Source organism: Trichoplax adhaerens, genomic scaffold (assembly GCF_000150275.1).
Source record: "Trichoplax adhaerens TRIADscaffold_7 genomic scaffold, whole genome shotgun sequence".
NCBI classification, from domain to species: Eukaryota; Metazoa; Placozoa; class Uniplacotomia; order Trichoplacea; family Trichoplacidae; genus Trichoplax; species Trichoplax adhaerens.
The window spans coordinates 1,951,772-1,973,672 of record NW_002060949.1 but is presented as its reverse complement, the minus strand read 5'-3'; the positions used below and the strand labels follow the sequence as shown (position 1 = coordinate 1,973,672).

The window sequence follows — 21,901 nt, the reverse complement described above, 5'->3', positions numbered from 1 at the left end:
AGCATTGGTAGAACACTACTCTCGAGATGGTGATGGATTATGTACCAACTTGAGAAAACCATGTTTTAAGGTAGGAACTTTCATTCAATCCAGTGACAGAGAATTCATAAACAGATTTATGAAAGTTACTATACAAATGCAAAGCCAAAAATCAAAGTTACACAAAGATATCTAAATAGCCTAAAGTACTTTATAGCGATATCGAAATTGAAGTTAGAAAGTAAAAGTCATTTATTGTATTAATTATAAGAAATGATCTTGCAAATTGTATTACTCTCAAATTATAACTTTAACGCTAAGAGGACGTTGCAATTACTGCATAGTCAAACACTTTACCTTGTCTTTTCTTGACTATCTGATAATTGTAAAAACTTTAGCTGAATCTCACTTCCTTTGTAAGATAACATTCGCTCAAATATCGTATTTATTATGTTCCAGCACGAATTACCATCCATACCTGACCTGTCATCTCAATATGCTGACCAATGGGAGATACCACGCGAATCATTGAAAAAGATACGTCTTTTGGGTCGTGGAGCATTTGGTGAAGTATGGGAAGGCATATGGAACAACAGTGTGTCTGTTGCTATTAAATCGATGAAAGAAGGCACGATGTCGAAAGCTGCCTTCCTAGAAGAAGCTGCAATAATGAAAAAATTAAGTCATCCTAAGTTAGTGCAATTGTACGCTGTCTGTAGTATGGAAGAGCCAATATATATCGTTACAGAGTTAATGAAACATGGCAGCCTATCAGATTACTTACAAAAGGATGGCCGTGAATTAAAATTGCCTTCATTAATCGATATGAGTGCTCAAATTGCACATGGAATGTCATATTTGGAATCACAAAACTACATTCATCGAGATTTAAGGGCCCAAAATGTTTTAGTTGGTGAAAATATGGATTGCAAAATTGCTGATTTTGGCCTAGCTAGAGATGATTTGTATGCCAAAGCCCAGAGTGGAAGTTCTAAATTACCTGTTAAATGGACAGCACCGGAAGCTATATTATACAATCGTTTTAGTGTTAAATCTGATGTTTGGTCATTTGGCATATTACTTACTGAATTGGTTACCTACGGACGAATGCCTTATCCTGGACAGACTAACGCTGAAGTACTACAACAAGTTGAAAAAGGCTATCGTATGCCAAAACCTCCTGGTGCACCGGATGCATTATACAATATTATGACAAACTGTTGGAAAGAGAGTGCCGACGAAAGACCTACCTTCGAAACCTTACGATGGCAGTTAGAAGATTTCTTCCACACTGGAACGTCGGATTATACAGAATCTCTTGGTATCCGATAACGTAAAAATGTCACCGACTAGTTTTGGTATTGGTAACAGCAACACCTGATCACCTGACTAAAAATAAGGTACTATGGAACTGCATTATTATTCAGATTGCAATCATTTAAGTGCAGTAATTGCAACTATTAGAAATGAACCTCAAATTTTACATCTCCCTTAAGTTTGATGTGCTATTTTTATTAAGCTGAAGCTATCTATAAATTGGATTAAGTAAATAGTCATGCTGCCTTCTTCTTATTATTATTATCCAGTAAAACTATTATCAGTTATGTAAATGGTAATTTTTGTTCAATTTTTAAGCAAATTAATTTCAAATATACTGATTAAGCTTCAAGCCTGTTCTAAATTTCATTTCAAAATTAAAATAATAATAATTTTACTAAAATCATTGATTTTAAACGCTTTAAAATAATAACAAAATTCTTAACCACATTTATTCTCGTTAAGGAGGAATTATATAATTATTATGAACACGAATATCATGTCATTATAAAATGAATTTGTTGTAAGTTGCTAAGTTTTACTAATATCATGCAAGATGCATTTCTTAATATCCTGTCACAGGCATTTGATAATAACCTTAATTTTTATGTATGGCATGAAGCAAGACTGCATCAGCTCGATAAAAAGTTATTACGTGTGTTTCTAAGTACATCTCAAAGATCATGTATGTTCATTATATAAGACTATTATTAATTTGTTAATAATCCACTTAAGTAAACAGATTATCTAGCATGGTATAGTATATTCATTGTTGTATAGTCCTGATATCCAATCAATTTTATGGTGCAATGATGCTATATTAGCCGTTAATCACGTCTGTAAACTCAAACAGCAACAATATCTTACGGTACTTATAGTGCATAGTATAGTAGATGTGTTTTAAAAAATTAATACGTTAGGATAGATACCGATATTTAATCAATAATCTTAGGCTGATTAAGTGTTGTTATGGTGCGAAAAAAGCAAATTTTATCTTAGTTACTGTCATACTAACGTTCTCACTTACTATAAGCCGATTCACAGGGATGTTATTCAGTATTTTTAATCGATTGAAGATTAATTTCCTATAATGCTACTATCATAACATGTGTTATTTAAATGTATTTGATTGTACGTTGTTAATCATACACCAATTTCTCTTAACATTACTGTAATTAAACTTCGAATTTTATTTGGAATACGTTGTTGATTTGATATCAATTTGAAACTGTTTGAAAGATGGTAAATTTTGAAACATTTTAATAATATTGCGAACTGCCGTCATCTAGACACCTAACAGTGTTTTATAAAGTAATAAAATTGTAAAATTGGATATACATTGTGAAAAAATTGACTGCCGTAACACTTGTAAGATACAGTTGTACTACATTACTGTCACAAGTGTCGACACTGTACTGTAGGTGCGAAAATATATCCATACGCTAGTTATCTAGCTGTAAACTAATGACTTATTAAATCCTATTACTGCACCATTACTTTGCTAGTTGTACAGTATATTATTGCGAATACTCTCCGGCTGAGACAGCGTCATGAAAATCAGAGTGCGACATCGTCATAGTCCTACCATATATAAACTGCAAGTTAATAGATATACGGTGTCTATTCCTTTACAGCATATATTGTATTCGTGAGGATTAATAACCTGGCTATTGGTTATTTGAATATAAAATTTATGCAGTAAACACTAACAGTAGACGGTCCCATATATTATGAAAGGACCATGGCAAGCATACTGTACTATGTATTAACTACGCTACTGTTTAAGTCACTTTTCGTCAAGAGATTGATGTATTACGGGTATCATTACAAATTCGAGATTGCGCTACTGTAGCGCCGCTACAAATCCACAAAGAGGAATATAGTCGTAGCTTATACAGCCAATTCCAATCTCTAGGTAGCTTATAGTGTCTAAGAAGCATACACGGAACGATCCTCCGTACCACAGGTAATAAAAACAGCTTTTGTTTGCAATTTTACAGTATCATACGCAACTCCAGATATAATTTGGAGTTAATTACGTCCGTAAACGAGTTTAGTAGTCTTCATCAAACGAAGCACCATTACAATATTAACCAACTTTCCGTTTAGAAAGCAAACAATGCTTGCAATGGTAACGATGTTTTTATTTAACGATTTGTTATTTTACAAAAATTAAAATCTCTACATCTTGCACATGAAATTACAGTTTCTGAATCATTTTCAATAACATCTACCTTAGATAGTTTACGCTTTTCTAAACGCTGCAAACTATTATTTGCACTTATTAGACAAGGCCGAGTTCTGGCACAAGAAACTTCTAAATTATCAACCTGTCTACTAGTTATATTGTGTACATCGCCATTAAGAAATTCAACAAGTTCTAAGCTTTCAGTATCATCGTCTTTTATACTCCTACGTGAAAGATCATTTACTGAACATTTTATGGCACTGTCATTATGTGAATGTAAAAATTTCTCCTTTGACTTAAATGGTCTGCATCTAGCGCATGATACATTGCAATTCGTAAAAGGCATAGTTCTAGCACAACTTTTGTTATCATCAGTTTTATGAGGCCAATCAATTGCTCTTGCTTGGTTTAGGTGAAGTTGTTGCCTTTTATGCATAGTATTTTGTGTATATGATAAATGTTGATATTGAGTTAATGCGTTATGATTAATATCATCGTCTGTGAACCGTAAAAATGTCTTTTTTAAGTAACCACGACTTTGCCGTTTATAATCATAGCTATTAAAATTATAATTTAGTTTTACCGCTTTACGTTGCATTTGACATAAGAAATTATCTACAACACGTTTAAGTAGTTGCTCAGCAGTAAAAACATCAATAAAAAGGGTTGATTTCGCAGTCTGATTATCTAGTGCTACATCTACTTTATCTTTTGTGTAATGATCTTCTTCAGCTTGCAGACTTGTATGATATCCGCTGCTTGTTGCTGATTCATGGAGACATTCATGTGTAGACACACCTTTTAATTGAATAAAAACTTCATGTTAGTATTAAAATAACTATGAATAATGATAATAAATGATATAAAGATGGAAAATTAATTCCAATATTGTAGAGATAGTATTGAATCATAAATACCAACTTTCGAAAATTTTTTTAATTCTGATATCTTAACAGATTGTATTAGTCACCAGAAATGCTACGTCTTTTTATAATTCCATAAAGGAGAAATTAAAGTACATCTTCCAGAAATTTACCCTTAGTTTTAATTCCGGTAAAGAGTGATCCGAAATCCAGCCTTTTCGGTAGCTTAGTCAATGTGTCTATAAACGGGTTGACATTGGGTATAATGAACAAATTGGGTCCATTAGTAATCAAGTTGAAATGAAATTCAACCAGCAACCAGTATTTATTAATCTTGTATTTACTTCTATAGCATTACAATCAAATACGTTATGTACGAACGTATACTGATGAGTACCTCCTTTTTTAATAATGGTCATATTTGATAATTCAACAACGTCGGAGTTTTCGAATGGTTTGTCATACTATAAATGGTATAGTGGCCAGATTAGTATAAACTAAGAGATATTGTTAAGCATTTTAAGATAAGAAAGTTTATTATTGAATTAATTGCGATAAAATACGCGATGCATAACAAGTGGTAATTGAAATGAAGTTTTCGTCCAGTACATGTCCACCAGCTTGTGCTCAATTTGAATGCTACTACTCTACCTTTTGCACACACTATCCTAACTATAACAAAATTCAGTCCTTCATTTCTTTGGAACTGATTATATAATTATTTAAAGATATTTATATACTGTAAATGTACGCTATGTGCAGAGTCAATGTAAGTTCAATGAGGCCGAACTATAGATACAGTAGAGTACATACTGTGCAAGTACAGATAATAATAATTAATTATAATTCATTATTGTAGTCAAGCTTCTGCATGGATCTAACTAATAACAGGATTTCCGATACTCTGCGATCGGTGGTACTATTTAAAAATGCAATAGTGTATTCTTCATTTACAGTGAATAAAGACTAGAAGTTCTCCATCTCAAGCATATCAACGTACGTCAATAATTGTGATCTCTTGCAAAAATCGAAATAACTTTACTATTGTCATACGTATTCTACTGCCCACAGCGCGTTCTACCTCTTACAGAAAGACACTTGTCATGATACTCTTTTAATTACCAACTATGGAAAAACTGATGTATTCTTATACAGTCAGCAATGCTTACTAGCAATATCGATGACCTGTCTATATCATAATATTGCAATTTCCTGATGGAATTAGCAAGGATATCATCAACAGTTTGATCATTTTTGTAAATTATAGACTTTAACTTATACTCTTGCTAACGCACTGTAACTATGATGTTATGAATGAACCATCGATCTTGTGATTTTGGTGGAAAGTTAATCATTACAAACTGTCTACTGTTAATTTGTATAGATGGAACTACATTAAATCATACTATAATGGATGAAATATCCAGCATTTAAATATCCCTTACATTATGGATATTTTATTCTAATGTACAGTAACCAAGATGCTCTCCTGTCCTTGATAGTAACTAGTTGAGTTAGTTGTATTCTTTACCGCCTTAAATATTTTTCGCGGGTTACAGTGGTTGACGATCTTGTTCTTGACACTACTGCAAAGGGTATATTTTACACCAGTGTATGACATCGATGGAGATTGGTTGACTCAAGCATAATGTTGTACTGTACAAGGCAGTACACTGTGCAGCCAACAATCATCTCCAGCCATGGCGATACTGTAGTTGGTCGTGGTTAGAATTCATTGTTGCTTACCTTGCGTATAACTTGCTCTATACTTAATTTTAATCTTCTTTGAAATTGAAAGCGATAATGCACGGCAATATTGCCATTACCAATAGACTTTATTCTCTGTTTCATTATCGTTGTGCATAATAATAGTACAGTAAGCTAAGAAAAAAAATGAAATTTATATTAACAGCCAACAGCTTGATGCAACACGATTATGGATGGAAATAGTCATACAGTATCTTCACCGGGTTGGCCAGTACAGGGCAGTACTACACGCTCAGTGTCCAATACTGGGCCGTACTGAGTCGATAGCAGCACACATGGGTACGCAGGCCCAGTACGCCGAGTGTACAGTACACTGTATAGCACAGTAATACGGTGGCCCAGAAAGTACTGTACACTGTAGAGTGCGGCATAGCAGTTTTACACAGTACAATATCGAGTTTTATACGTAACGCCATGTCCCCTTCTAGGCAACGTAGACTACAGTATGAGTACGAAGAGTACGTCAGTCTGAGTCATTCGTAAGAAGTGCTTACGGCTACTTTCATTGCAATGCTTTGATATACACATTACTGTAGTCATCATTATTATAATAATAGGCAAATTTTTCGTCTATTTCAAGTTGCTAGCCTTCTTATCAAGCTGTTACAAGCTTATTAGTTGAATTATTAAATAATTCAACTTCAAAAAGGCATCTTTGGTGTTGAAGTTATAATTTTGTGCCATAATTGTTCTTAATTAATTATTATAATAATAATAGGCAAATTTTTCGTCTCTTTCAAGTTGCTAGCCTTCTTATCAACCTGTTACAAGCTTATTCTTTAAATTATCAAATAATTCAACTTCAAAAAGGCATCTTTGGTGTTGAAGTTATAATTTTATGCCATAATTATTATTAATTAATTATAATAATAATAATAGGCAAATTTTTCGTCTATTTCAAGTTGCTAGCCTTCTTATCGAGCTATTACAAGTTATTCTTTGAGTTATCAAATAATTCAACTTCAAAGTGGCATCATTGATGTTGAAATTATAATTCTGCGCCAAGTTAACAATAATACTGTTATGTACTATGGCAACACTTCGCTTGAAATTAAAATACGCGTATACGGATTCTAAATTTTAAACGGATCAATGGCAAAGCTGCACTTCTTGAACAGCAATAGCGCTAGCTGTCATGGCCATGTATTTCCAATCAACGAAAAGTTGCAAACTATCAAAATGTCCAAATACTGTACTATATACACCAAGGGGAAATTAATACATCGGTATATTCACTGTAAATTACAATTAGAATTATTACTGCATAAGCGAGAAATGATATCGTTCCGTACAAGCACCAAAGTCGATTGTGAGCGCGATTTTGCCGTCAAAGCCATAGACAGACTAGATTGATACTGTTTGGATCACGTCGTGTAAATCAAATACGATGTACGTATAAAGAAGTACAGTATCATCAAACTTTCAATTCAGCCTAAGCATAACAGCAATTCATAGTTTGCTTGTGTGTACAGTACATGTTTTATAATCTTATGCAGAGACTACAGTCATATCAGCGATAACTTAAATTGTAATGAATTAATTATAATTCAGAAAATAGTACAACTGTACAGTATGGGCCCCAATGCAGTACACGGAGTCAACTACAGTACTGTACAACATGACAGTGCGCGAAGCGTCACGAACGATATTATAATCATAATCTAATAATAATAATAAATCATTATTATGCAATAAATATAAGAAATATAGGATACGGTACTGCATATTATACTGTATATATTGTACGCCGGTAATGCAATTGAGTATAATGTACAGTACTGTACTGTGGAATTTCGCGGCATGCGCTAATCCTAACAAAAATTTTCGACAAGAGTGTACCCACAATCCCGTAGTCTAGTGCTCTCCAAAATTTGTACCGGCAAAAACTGACAGTTCCGTTCGCACGGGCTTCAACACAGAGAAATCCCTGACAGTACTGTACTGTACTAACCCTAACCCTAACCCTATACAGTACAGTACTATACAAATAACCGATCCGTTTGTATTGACAGTACATACTGTACTTCGAAAATAACCGATCCCTTTTGTACTGTACGGTCCTGTGCCAAGTACTGTATAAATTACAGGTTCACACTAAGACAAAGAGCACACTAGGTAAAAAGTACTGTAAATCCAGTACTACTCTGTACTGTAGTCTGGACGGTATACTGTACTGTACGGTAGGATACACCACTAGCAGATACCAGTAATACTGTACACGTACTGTAAAACACAGTACTATTCACTGTAAAGCACGTCAAAAGTACTGTAAATCCGGCACTACTCTGTATCGTACCGTACGGTACTGTACAGTATATCACCAGCAGATACCAGCTACTTTATAACTTGACGTTGGCGCATGATCAATTTAGAAGTGCATTTGCTGTACCTGGAAAGTGCACGACTTGAAATTTGCTTCAATCCTTTGTTGTGAAAGCGCGTGTGGAAAATACGAAATGGCTTACCTGGAACGCAAGAGAAAAGTTTGTTACTATTATGACGGTAAGAAGTGATAAAGATTTATTGCTATCCTTCCTGTATATACTGTAGCTATATCTCAGCTTGGTTTTGCTAGCTTTTTACAATTTTGCATGCCATTGATTCAAATATATCGCGTTGCTAGATATGAATGCGAGAGTGAAATGCTACAGATAAAATTTTGCAGTTATTCATACAAATGCTGTACCCGATCCTATTCAGATATTCGAGTTGCCGCTGCAATAATTTATATGAATTTTTTTCACATTTATGACATAATTCAATTTTTAAAATTTACTACAAATCTACGATAACGGTACTATCATTAAAATAACTTTTGAAGAATCTTGCATAGCTTTTTGCCATTTTTTTGATACATTACCGTATGTTTACGCCATTGATTTACAAACTCTCTTCCAAAGATTTTTTACTGATGGCGTCCAATTTATGAAAGTGCGGGTACACTTATTAATTTAATTTCAATTTTTTGCTATTTAGGCGATATTGGCAATTATTATTACGGCCAAGGACATCCAATGAAACCTCATCGTATTCGAATGACACATAACTTGGTCTTGAATTACGGATTGTACAGAAAAATGGAAATTTTTGTAAGTTTTACAAATATATTTTTTTGCATCGACCAACTCTCGGTAGTTGCCAACTTCTTGTTGCATGCTGAATTTAGAATGTTACAGTTTGTACATACATAGAATGCGCTGCCCGATTTAATCGAAATATATACCTTATTACACTGACATTGTAATCAAGTATTAGTAACTTGATTTTATTTTAAGCAATGTTGCCTTTACCTTTTTACTGCTATCAATCCCTGCGTGAAATTGCAGGACACTTTCTAGATAACCTTTTACCGCAAATACAGAACTAGAAGTACACATTTTATCTATCAGTAAAATTACCACATTTTGCTGAATATACGCATATATTGCCTCAGATATAAAATTATAGTAAAAAACAAGTGGTTAATCAATTACATCAATAAAGTAAAAACAAATTACTTAATGATCGAAACAAGTTAAATTCTCGATAAATTCCTTCCTCCGCCTCCTGATGTACTTACTGTACCTGTCGTAAGATCAATACCCTTTATCACGTTCTTGTGTACTTATATAGATATAGTTTTAAAGATACAGAACTGCTGTACCTTTAAGTTGTGTTGTATTAATAGCCTTCAGTTATTTAATCCTTTACTTAATGAAGAACTATTTTGCTTTTATGTTACTTATGTATTTTTTATCATAACAGAGTCAAATTTGTTGACCGATTACTATTTTTTGCAGAGACCCCACAAAGCAACGCAGGATGAAATGACGAAATATCATTCTGATGACTATATCAAGTTTTTGCGCAGTATCAGACCGGACAACATGAATGATTACACCAAGCAGATGCAGCGATGTAAGTTTATCCTAAACTAATTTTTAAGAGTATTTGGACTAACTATAACGATGATAAATTATTGCTTCTAATATCAGCCAACGATACTGTAAGCGATTGGTAAAATTAATAGTTTCCAGTTTTCAGCTTGGATTTTTACTGCCTATGACGGGCCCTGTTTTTACTTCTGCAAATATAATTCCAAAATATTTATCAATAGCTTATATGTTCTGCTAAGTCCCTCCATATACTGAATAGGCCAAGCGAAATGATATCCATTGCGCTTTAGTTATTGTAGATCATGACTGAAACGAAATCTATCTGCTTTGATAGCTTTTCCTGTTATACCAAAATTGAAGTTTAAAGTTTCATTTCAATTTCTTCGATATCGATATAAAATATGCGTCGCCTGATAAGGAGATGATTTGTACATTGACCTTATACTACGCCTGTACCTTGAGATTAATCTATTTAGAGCCCTCATCATATCTTGATACATTTAACTTGCTTAATTCTACTCCTGCCTACTACATCATTATGGGATAAATTATTAAATCGAAAGGGGTAAATGGGTGATTATAATCCTATGGTTGCATGTAAAATGGGAAAATTCTTATAAAGGACGCATTTAAGTACAGGATCTAGTTGGGATAGCCTTCGGATATACGAGTAAAGTAGACGATGGCGAACATGAGTAGTACAGCACTTTTTACAACATTACTGGCTCATTTTTCACTTAGTACTGTCCATTCTACTATTTTTGTTTAGTAAAATTTTTGTCAACTATGCAGTAGAGAGCAGATTACGGTAATTGGGGATTGCATCCGAATTTGCAATCCAATCTTGTAACGACTAAAATTCAGTGTGTCATCTCAATAGTACCGTGCGCCTACAATGAATGATTCACTTGTGGCATCCAATTTTACGTATGCGTACGATTAACGATTTTTCTAGGTCTTTGTATTGTACAGTATTGAATATAAATATGATACGTCTTGAATAGAGTTGAAATTTTACAGAATGCCTTTGATCTGTGTAAGCCTATTCAGACATTCAGACTACCGTAGGCCGTAGCTCCCAAATGGCTATGAATAAATTAAGAGAAAAGTGAATAAAATGCAGTGCTGAAGTCGATTTACCCGTAAAATTGAATGAGATGCAGTACTGGACTATACAGTGTACAGTGTGGAAGTACAGTACAGTACTTTGCATTCTGTACTGTAAGCCACAGTGAGTGTGATTCATTGCATTTTGCCGTTGCGAGCCATGTAGTAATAAAAATAAGTGAATATAGAGAATATTATTGCAAAATTACATATCAAATTGTCGAGAAAAGTCTCAACTACTCGATTCTAGCGACAAAATTTTCAAAACTTCACTCAGAAATTAAATACATAAACGGCAAAATGTCAATGTTAATCAAATTTTGAATTCTTTAGCTATTTATTAACATACAGTATATTTCATCCATATTTATTTGGAGAAAACTGAACTACATTTTATGTTAAAAAGGCAAGAATGAAGTGGTGATATACATAGACTATGTGCAATAGATCTGCATACTGATTTCATACTGTACTGTAAGCTACCGCAAGTGAAAAACTTTTTAGCCATTACTGTGCTGTAGTGTACTCTAGAGACCTTGGAAAGAGAGAGAGAGAGACGCTGTATTATATACTGTACAGTATAGTGCGAAATACTGTAAATCATTCACTCCACTGACAGTACTGGAAAGAGAACCCGGTCGTTTTCTACGACAGATCTGATATAGCAGTCACTGTCTGTACAGTTGAGTGTAACATTAGTACCATGACCACGATCAGGAATTACTGCAACACTCGAAAAAAAGAGCCCAGTAGCGTACGAACACAACCACAGTACAGACGGACTTTGTGACGTTGTACCAGTATGTAAATAGATTTGTCTGATTCGAGACTCTGCGGTGGTACCAAAGTCCGCTAGAATTTTTCATGCAATTGCGGGTATACTATTGGTAGCAAGTGCTTTATTTACTCAGTTAAGATACATGAATACCATATTGATATAATATACGAAGACGCTATCATCGAAAGTTGCTTGCGTATTTGTATCTTATTTAAAGGTAGTACACTGTATAAAACTGTAACCTTCTGTACCTTGTATATAGCTAATTATAAACTAATGAATTTTGAATACAATGATGTATTTACTTAATCACTTCAATGTAAATTCAGTCTAATAAACATTGTGAATGTCTTGACATAAAAGTTAACGTAGGTGAAGATTGTCCGGTGTTTGACGGCCTTTACGAATTTTGCCAATTATCGGGTGGTGGATCTATCGGTAAGATTGGATTAGCTAAAATGTCATTCAATTAAGTAGTTCGGTTATGTTCATCTTCATGATATTTGGTCAATAGCGAGTACTGACTGAGTAACGTTCATATCCAAATTTTGATATCATGTTCGCATTCGCAACCTGGTAGCCGCGGCCGTCAAAGTCAATAAGCAGCAGACAGATATTGCCGTGAACTGGGCCGGTGGATTGCATCATGCTAAAAAATCTGAAGCATCTGGATTTTGTTATGTCAATGATATCGTGCTAGCTATATTGGAGTTGCTAAAGTAAGGGAAACCACGATATGTGTAGCTACTATATTAAACATTTAGTATCTTTTGAAGAATATGAAGTTGAATTATTTTATTATTATTATTATTATTATTACTTTTCAATCTATTTTTAAAATTACTCGAATATTTTCATTTGTACTATAGATATCATCAACGTGTCTTATATATCGATATCGACATTCACCATGGCGATGGCGTTGAAGAAGCATTTTACACAACTGATCGTGTAATGACTGTTTCTTTTCACAAGTACGGTGAATATTTTCCCGGGACAGGAGATATTAGAGTAAGTCTAGCGTATTGGCGATATTATTTCTAGATTATATACTTTTGGGCTTTCATTTTGTTACAGTCAGAAATAACGTACATGTTGTTTGTTAACTTAAATGATCAGTATCTTATTTGAGAATGAATTGTCTCACTGTGACAGTTATTCGTATACGTAACTTGCCTTAGTCAAAATTTATATGTTTCAATTCCATTTAGTGTGTAATGTTGGTGCCTTTTTTTTGCTTACATCTATTTCCTTTACCTGATTGTAGGATATTGGAGCTAGCAAGGGCAAGTATTATGCTGTAAATTTTCCATTACGTGATGGCGTAGATGATGAATGCTACGATCAAATATTTTCTCCTGTAAGCAATGATAACGTCTAGTCCGATTTATTTTTCAATTCACGCAAAATAAATTTAGCTGGCAATAGTACGAATATGGTCAAATATCTTCACTGCTGTAACTATCATTTTAATTCGAACTTAGGTTATTTCGAAAGTTATGGAAATGTATCAACCCAGCGTCATTGTACTTCAATGTGGAGCAGACTCTTTAGCCGGTGATCGTTTAGGATGCTTCAACTTATCCCTAAAAGGTCATTCCGCATGTGTTGAATTTATGAAGAAATTCAATCTTCCAATTGTGTTACTTGGTGGAGGTGGTTACACAATTAGAAATGTTGCAAGATGTTGGGCTCAAGAAACTTCTGCTGCACTAGGAGTTGAAATTCCTAATGGTTAGTATAGTCAACGAATGAATATGATACCACATTATACGGGATATGTGATGGTAATCGACATTTATGATTTCATTTCAGAACTGCCATATAATGATTACTTTGAATACTTTGGGCCTGATTTTAAACTCAACATCAGTCCAACCAACATGACAAATCAAAATACACCAGATTATATTGATCGGATTAAGTAAGTTTGCTTAATAAAATGCCCAATGAAAGTTTATCTATCGTAACGTTGGCCTACTTTTCAGGACGCGCCTATTTGAGAATCTTAGAATGTTGCCGCATGCTCCTGGTGTTCAAATGCAACGTAACTATTTTATTCTTCTAAACATAGAGTGATCATAACTCAATTAAACAGTCAAAACTTAAAATTTATGTATGTTTTCAATTTTTTGTCCACAGCCATTCCTTCTGATGTGCAATATGAATCTGATGAAGAAGAAAATGACCCTGATACTCGAATATCAAGTTAGTTGTAAAATTTTGTACGAATCGGAACTTCTGAATTATAACCTGTTTACAGTATCCATTGTAATAATGTCAACGAAACGGAAATTTTTTGTATAAAAACTAGTGCATGATAAAGATAAGCGCATTGCTTGCGATGAGGAATATTCCGATTCGGAAGATGAAAATGAAGGTGGCCGTCGTAATCGTCAGGAATACCATCGACATTTACAAAAACGCATAAAAACATTTAGCGAAAATGAAGTAGCTAAAATGAACGGTTCAAAACCTGTTGGAGAAGGTAGATGCAGTTATACTTTTCAGTCTCACTAATGATCTAATTTTCGTATACCGTAGTTGATTAGTAGAAATGTAAAATATTCAAGTTGTATAATTATTCGAACAACAGTTGCAAAACCTCCTGTACCAAAAATTGAAGAGAACACTCAAGTCTCAGCTACAACTGAAACACTACAAGGTCAGAGAGACGTGCAGCCTATGGATAAAGAATCAACGGCTCGTGAACCTGCCGCTCATGACAACTCATCCCAACAAATGGAGATTGAGTAAGGATGTTAATGATAGTCTAGATTTCACTTCATCAATGCAATCTGAGGAGCTTTCTCAATAAATTCTTCACAATGTCATCAATTTAATAGGGACGCTCAAAAAGTTAAGGAGCAGGAGATATCAAATAATGAAGGTGGTAATAAGGAAGAATCTTCTGCTAAAGCTGCAGATTTGTCAGAAGTTAAGATTGAGGAATCTGAGATAAAGTCTCAAGTACCAGAGGAAAACAGGTACTAATATTTTCACAGTTTCCTAACTCATACAAAATTTTATAATATCTCGTTACTATAGAACTCTAATAATTTTGCGTATAATTTGTAGTACCAACAAAGATACTGTTGAAGTTAAGAATAATGATGGAAAGACACAACTTGACCAAACTGAACGTAAAGAGGCATCTCCTGAACCAATGCAACACTAAGCCGGGTAATATAAATATGTAGCTACAATTGTCTTCTTGTTACATAGGGAAAGCCTTGTATCATAATACGTATAATTTTAGCGTATGGTATCATCATGATTGTGCTATTCCTCAATTCTGTTTTGCTTTCCGTTCAGATTAATTGAGTGTTATATGTATATTCATGGCTGTATACTGCATTTCAATGTGAAACTATATTTGAGTTGCATGAGTAATTACGCAACTTATGCTATGTTACGAAATGTATATGTAATACTAGTATGTACAGGTAGAAGTTCTTTTATGATTCGTGATACGAAATTTCACCTATTAATAGACAAATGACTAATTCTCATACATACCAAATGTAGATTTAATTTATTTCTGTCTCGTATTTGTTGTAAACCATGCAAAACTGTAATGACCCTCTAATTGTCTTTTTCCTTTCGTCCGTATTTTAATCAATTACTATTAATCAATTAATTATTAGCATATATGCACTTGTATTAGCTTGATATGTCAATAATTCCTAAACTGAATATTCTAGTACTTATCTAGTAAAGCCTTGTCGGTATTTACTATCGCGTCTACTTTCTATTTGTTAAATAAAAAGTAAAGATACTGATTTAACACAGCGGCTATTTCGTAGATATTAATTTTAAATAAATTTAATCATTGCGAATCAAAATAATAGTGCTTGACATTTACTATAACTAGTGGTCTCTATATTAATGCCGAGACTATTTTACATTGCAAATGAACATATGGTGCATTGATATAAAGTGTGCGTAATGCTAGTAAATACTATATAACAATCCAAGATAATGATAATACTCTATTGCTGCCTTTACTTAATATAGACTTTAAGAGCTGGTGCATGAACACTTTTTACTCGGTTGCAAATTTAAACTACTTGAGGGTTTCATTTTGTACACACTTGATTAGGTTGTTGTGTTTCATCAACTATTTGTTGTCTTTGCGATCGATAGACATCTTTCTTCAAAGGTAGATGGTCCTTATTCTTATCGATAAACTCTAAAAGGAATGACAAGGCACCATTGACACCACACTTGATAGTAACGAAATATGATAATTAGTGCATGGTGAAAAGATTGTATGCCGAAACTTGATATCGAAGTGCAATATTACTTTTCTTAACTCTATTTATTTAAAATTAAAGAAGGATTGTATCCTAGCATCGAAGCGACGCGAGGATAACAAGTAACGACATATGCATAGCACATATGTACTGTAAGATAGTTTTATATACGCTAACTCGTACTTACATTGATTAAAAATCGTTTATCTTCGAATTCCATTTTCCAATCAGTGGTTTCAATATAGTCAGTATTTATGCCAATAGTTCTTTCAACATCTTCAGGCTATAATTGAAATTAACAGTTATTACTTAAGCATTCAGTTACTAAGATATGCAGCCTTTATTTTTTTGTTCAGTAGTACAATTTCTTTATTTATTACTTGAATTAGAAGGAGTTATACTATAACCTCAATTTTTATGATATAAATAATAATATTTACGTTATAATAATCTATCCTAGTCTTATCGCATTCCTCACTTTGACTTTATAACTTAAATAAAATAGCTACACTTATCGTGATTACCTTTACTGTCATTTTCTTGATGTTCACAGATAGAGTTTGCTATAAAAGAAAAACAGAAAAATATTTAATTAGCTACACAAATTGTAAACGAAACGATGCTATATCGGACTTGATCGTATTTCAGTAATAATTACGACCTGTATAAATATTGTATAATACTTATTCTATACAGTAATCATGAACTTTGTAAAAATTAGGAATATCTAACTTAGTGGTTCTGCGAATTTACCTGTAAAGAATGGATAAAATCACCTAAATTTTCGATATCACGTCGGCCGTAGCCTAAAAACCCTTTTTGTAAATCAATTCCATGATGTTCAATGAAAGAAATCACTTCAGGCAAGCTTAGCTGCAAAATTATATATAAACGATTGAAATATTAATATTTTGCCTAGGACAGTAATATGCTGTAGTTATATTACTAGCGATGAAATCAAAGAACTTCCACCTTTCCATCACTGTTTTCATCTAATTCAGCAATGATCTTATCCAAATCACCTTTATGACCAGGAAACATAAAGGATAATTCATCACAGCTAAATTTCTATATACACATAAAAATGAAGCATTATTAATATAATTTAGTATGCCTTTCATTTATAAGCGTCAAAAATGTTATAAGAATACGAGAAATGATTATTCCTTTAATAAGATTATTGCAATAAAAATTATTCAGGCGCTTAATCACGTCGTGTAAAAAAAACTACCAGAACGCAAAAGATAATTTCTTCTTTAATATCATTAGAATCGTACCAAGAAATGACCCAGATACTTTAATAGTGTAATTACACGGTAAAGTAGAACTGTTTCTAGTAATAAAACGGTTGTTGCTTACCGTAGATAAAATATCTTTGACCGTCTTTACATCATACTGAACATCTAAAATCATCGGCTGGATTGCATCTAAACACTAAGAGAGAGGAATAGGATTGATAAGTTTATCCGTAATGATTTGTATTAAGTTTCAGGTAGCAATTCTCATTTAGCAATCGGCTAAGATCTTTTCTACTTTAGGTTATCTTTTCAAAATTGCTTAAAAATATAACAATCTAATACCTGTAAAAATCGATCCATGAGCTTAAGAACTTGATCATAAATTTCTGTAGCTCTGCGCTTTTTTATCATTGCTTCAGTCCTCACTCTAAATAATGATACCCGTAATTATTAACAAATAACAAATCCGCTTACAATTATAACTTTAATTAAACTCCGATTGGTCATGCATAGTACCTAGCTAATTTTGTATTTGGCCTTTGTGCAGGTCCACTATTTTCGCGTGTATCTAATGCTTCTTTGACCGCTTCAGTTTCTCCCGCTGAGTACTAGAACAGTTAAAATTTTGGTATTAATAACATAGAATACACGTAGTCCTAAATTATAATCGCCAATGGTTTAATATAGGTACAGTATGGCTAGATACTGTTTTGATAAGTAATTTTGCGATCTATATACCCATCTACTGCGTAATTAACTTTATTGTGATTCTGTGTTCAACTTACAAGCATAATGCCTAAAGTTTTTTTATTTACTGTCCCAAATCGTTCTTTGAAATCATAAAATTTATGTAGCTGAGATAATGGTCGCATTCGTCGAAGAAATTGATTTTCTGGTGTTAAGGAAAGCCACCAGCCTAGATTAAATGGATAGAAAGTATTTATCATTCAAATATTATACCTAGATATTATTCTGACTGATGCTACCACGCTCGATACTGCACAAAGTATCTTATCGAATAACTTATAAAACTGTCGTAATGCTTCTAAAATAAAAAATGAGATATTTAGATATTTTGTTATATACTGTAGGTGCGCACCATCAAACACATAAATCGGATAGTTGCATATTAGACCACCATCTACGAATAAGTCATTGGCTTTTTCTATATGATCTGGCCCCAAATAAATACTTCTCTCCACTTTAACACTGCGATAAAATCCTATTGCATCATAAAAGCAATAGAAAGCTAAATAAATATGGCAGTGCATACAATGGCTGGTGTGCTATAGTTTTATTAGTAGAAGTCCACTACTGTAAACTTTTATCGTATATAATATTGATATATATCTTTTAATGACCTGGTAAGGCCATTGACATCCTAACAGCCTTATAAATTGGCGTATCAGGCGTCGTTTTGGGATGAAAATAATCCACCGTCAAGTAATTAACGTTTGTTGCAGTTATACACAGTTCAATTCCAGTGGCCTTATATAGCTGAATACATAGAAATAAAATAATTAATATCCAATGCATAATATATCTTAAAATTAAGAGTAAATGCATTAGAACAGTTAAGGACTAAGCTTTTGTTTTATATACAAATGTTTCATTATAAGTAATGTAGTGAATCGCATTTCGGTATTAACCAGATGCATTTTTATATAATTCTGTCAAAATCTCATTCTCAAAGGAATATATTTTACAATCTAATCAAGACTTCAATAGCAAGCAGAGGCAGAAATCTTGCCTATGACAATATAAACTGACTAGAAAGAATATTGCAGTATTTACTAGTCTATTTAGTCCATATAATGCTGATGTGAATTTGATTAGCTGTCCTATCGCTATTACTTTGTACGCGTGTACAGCATACGTAATGTAACACCCTACGGTATGTACTGTATTAATCATATCATATCACATACTTGATGATATTCACGGCATTAAACGCAGACTTTCAGTAATTTTGACACAATAGTAGCAAAATTCGATAGCTAGCTTCTAATTAATCTATTTTTAAATTATTTTATGTAATTTATTGATTACCTCCATAAATGTAATAGCCCCCTTGTCTTTAGTTTTGGGGCATAAGGTGTTTCGTGGACCGGATGCAAGAACCATTTTAAACCATATTTCTAAGCGACGTCCAGGAATCCAACCATAGTGACGGAATAAACTTGGTAGCAAGCTTAAGTAGCCGCATTTCGAATCTTTACCGTATTTTAAAATTGAAAAATATTTTTATATTAGTATTTATATTTTACGCAATGATAACTTTGTGACTATGAGAATTATTATTCACTATTGATAAAATTAAATGTCGTTGTTATTCAAGCGGCAACACTGATCATCTCTATAGTTCATATAAACGATGTATTGTAGCCATAGCAAGCCTAATATCGCTATATTTTAATAATATTATACAGCATCACTATAACCAACTTACCCATTATAATTTTCTTAGTATCACTGTAAAGAAACGTTAAAATCTCATCAGCTGAGTAACCAATAGCCAGTAAAGCAGCTAACATAGCACCAGCACTAGAGCCACCAAAGCGAGTCATGTTGTCGAGGATTCCAAGATCTTCTAAGACCTATTAGTTCATTAGAAAATAAAATTTTTTAATGATAGACTTGCAATCTAGTAAGATGTAGGTTCGAAATATTATGTTACTTGATTTTGACTTAGTCTTCTTAAAGTATATAAAGAGATTATTTAATGCTGTGAATAAGAATTTTTTAAATTTTCGCTAAAATACAGAAATTTAAGAATTAAGAAAAATATTTAATATAAATCAATTTGTTGTAATACAGATCGCTCTTTCTAAACTAGTATTCTGTATTCCTATATTAGACGCCGTATAAACGTATTTACTTTGTTTCTACTAATACAGTAATAGCTAAACTTGTATGACTACTGGTAACTGGCTAATATACAGTAATATAACTGAATCCTACTACCTCTCGAAATTAAATATTCCATTGCAAAAGCTAGAAATATCAACATCCTTCTTGCTATTACTTTAACAGTAATTTTGTCTTAGCAAAGATTACCTTAAATTATGTAATGCTATTAAACGCTCAATTATATGCTATCACTCATATAACTACTAAGACGATAATTAGCCTGTCCAGAGATTAACATAGTAAATATCCTCAATGGTACAGTTACTAATAGCCTTAGAAACCTAATCTATATTCCAAGCGCTGGCTGATATTAGCGTACAATAACAGTCATAATGAAAGTACATATTGTTATACTAGTCGTTACTAATTTAATACTACTGCTAATAGGTAAAAGATTAGTTTTCATAATAATCATGTAATCATTACGACTAACTTAATACCATATAATGATTAGATACAATTAGATAAGGGTGTTTTTTTATCTATTTGATAGCGTAAGAAATACGATATTTATCTACGTGTATAGTGTGATTTAAGAATACTCAGTTACTGATTCTTTAATCAAGTATTAATTTACCATTAATGCACCAACATGGGCTGTTCCTTTGGTACCACCACCTTCGAATACTAAATTTTCGAAGCATTGACTTAAATCATATTTGGCTAAATCTCGTTCGATGGTGAATCGTTCTTCATATAGCGTGCTTACAGCATCATTCTTCATTAGATTAGGTTTAGTTTGTTGGCCTCCCATATTGCTTTTAAAGTTTTCCTATCAGTTCAAATATCTATTTCGTATTAATTTAATTGCTTTTTGGTTCTATCTCTGGCGCCAAAATGACTGTTCTAGTCTGACAAGAAGCTTATGTATTTTAAAATGCCAGTTCTACGTGATATAAAGGAAAAAGAAATTCATTATAAGGGCTATCTTAGCATCAATATCGTGATTTGATCCTAAAAATTATTTTTTAAGGATCACTACACTTGATACTGCAATCATTCTCAGCCTTCTACGCACTATCAAGTAGTCTCTGTGACATATAGACTTAAATTAGGAGAAACAAGACTCTAAGAACCGTCATAAAATGATTTAACTGTATAATAACCGAGCTAGAAGCTGCGATCTAGTGTTTTACTTTCAGTAATTAACATTAAGTGCTTTAACCCTATATAACAAACAATTCTATGTCAAGTCGTAGATATAAGACAAAAAATTTCGATTGGTAGTATGAATTTTATTTTAGCAACTAACAATTTTAAAAAAATTAATTATAGAATACCGATGATTATATCTGACGCAATTGTAGATTAAGATTAATACGCGGTATCATATAGTATATATAACGGTAAGAAATTATAAAATTTGACTTAATATTATAGTAAAATCACTTATTCAGAATTAATTATATATCGTAGAAAATTTTGCATAGGTTTTCTATCTAACACAAACTTATTATAGACTTCATAAGTAGGTACGGTACCATATAATTTAATTTGGGTAAGCAAATTATAGTACGATTCATTTTAGTATACCGTTCGCTACATTACAGAAGAATTATATGAGAAAATGAAAATTATATTTATACAGTAAAAATAGCGGAAAGTAAAAAAATTTTCTCTAAA

The 21,901-nt window shown here is 32.8% G+C and overlaps 4 protein-coding genes across 4 annotated transcripts; 2 read left to right on the top strand and 2 right to left on the bottom strand.

Moving 5' to 3' along the window:
• Window positions 1-429: 429 nt before the first annotated feature.
• TRIADDRAFT_50482 (uncharacterized protein) lies at window positions 430-1,311 on the top strand (the record flags this gene model as incomplete). Its single annotated transcript, XM_002114275.1, has 1 exon — window positions 430-1,311. One exon carries the CDS (start codon window positions 430-432, stop codon window positions 1,309-1,311), a length of 882 nt encoding a protein of 293 aa, XP_002114311.1.
• Window positions 1,312-3,443: 2,132 nt separating this feature from the next.
• TRIADDRAFT_57993 (uncharacterized protein) lies at window positions 3,444-4,766 on the bottom strand (the record flags this gene model as incomplete). Its single annotated transcript, XM_002113958.1, has 3 exons — window positions 3,444-4,282; window positions 4,521-4,586; window positions 4,745-4,766. 3 exons carry the CDS (start codon window positions 4,764-4,766, stop codon window positions 3,444-3,446), a joined length of 927 nt encoding a protein of 308 aa, XP_002113994.1.
• A 3,804-nt stretch (window positions 4,767-8,570) lies between these two features.
• Window positions 8,571-15,184, top strand: TRIADDRAFT_64072 (uncharacterized protein; the record flags this gene model as incomplete). Its single annotated transcript, XM_002114274.1, has 14 exons — window positions 8,571-8,616; window positions 9,091-9,203; window positions 12,204-12,312; window positions 12,455-12,593; window positions 12,744-12,885; window positions 13,142-13,234; window positions 13,359-13,608; window positions 13,690-13,798; window positions 13,863-13,921; window positions 14,017-14,082; window positions 14,189-14,362; window positions 14,471-14,627; window positions 14,721-14,861; window positions 14,953-15,184. The coding sequence occupies 14 exons, from the start codon at window positions 8,571-8,573 to the stop codon at window positions 15,050-15,052; spliced, it is 1,698 nt and encodes a 565-aa protein (XP_002114310.1). The 3' UTR covers window positions 15,053-15,184.
• A 390-nt stretch (window positions 15,185-15,574) lies between these two features.
• TRIADDRAFT_57991 (uncharacterized protein) lies at window positions 15,575-21,032 on the bottom strand (the record flags this gene model as incomplete). The annotated part of the gene is made up of 15 exons (XM_002113957.1): window positions 15,575-15,625; window positions 15,969-16,100; window positions 16,318-16,413; window positions 16,655-16,693; window positions 16,884-17,003; window positions 17,103-17,198; window positions 17,490-17,564; window positions 17,711-17,795; window positions 17,885-17,976; window positions 18,154-18,284; window positions 18,468-18,590; window positions 18,730-18,865; window positions 19,418-19,581; window positions 19,818-19,965; window positions 20,856-21,032. The coding sequence occupies 15 exons, from the start codon at window positions 21,030-21,032 to the stop codon at window positions 15,575-15,577; spliced, it is 1,665 nt and encodes a 554-aa protein (XP_002113993.1).
• Between the last annotated feature and the right edge of the window lie 869 nt (window positions 21,033-21,901).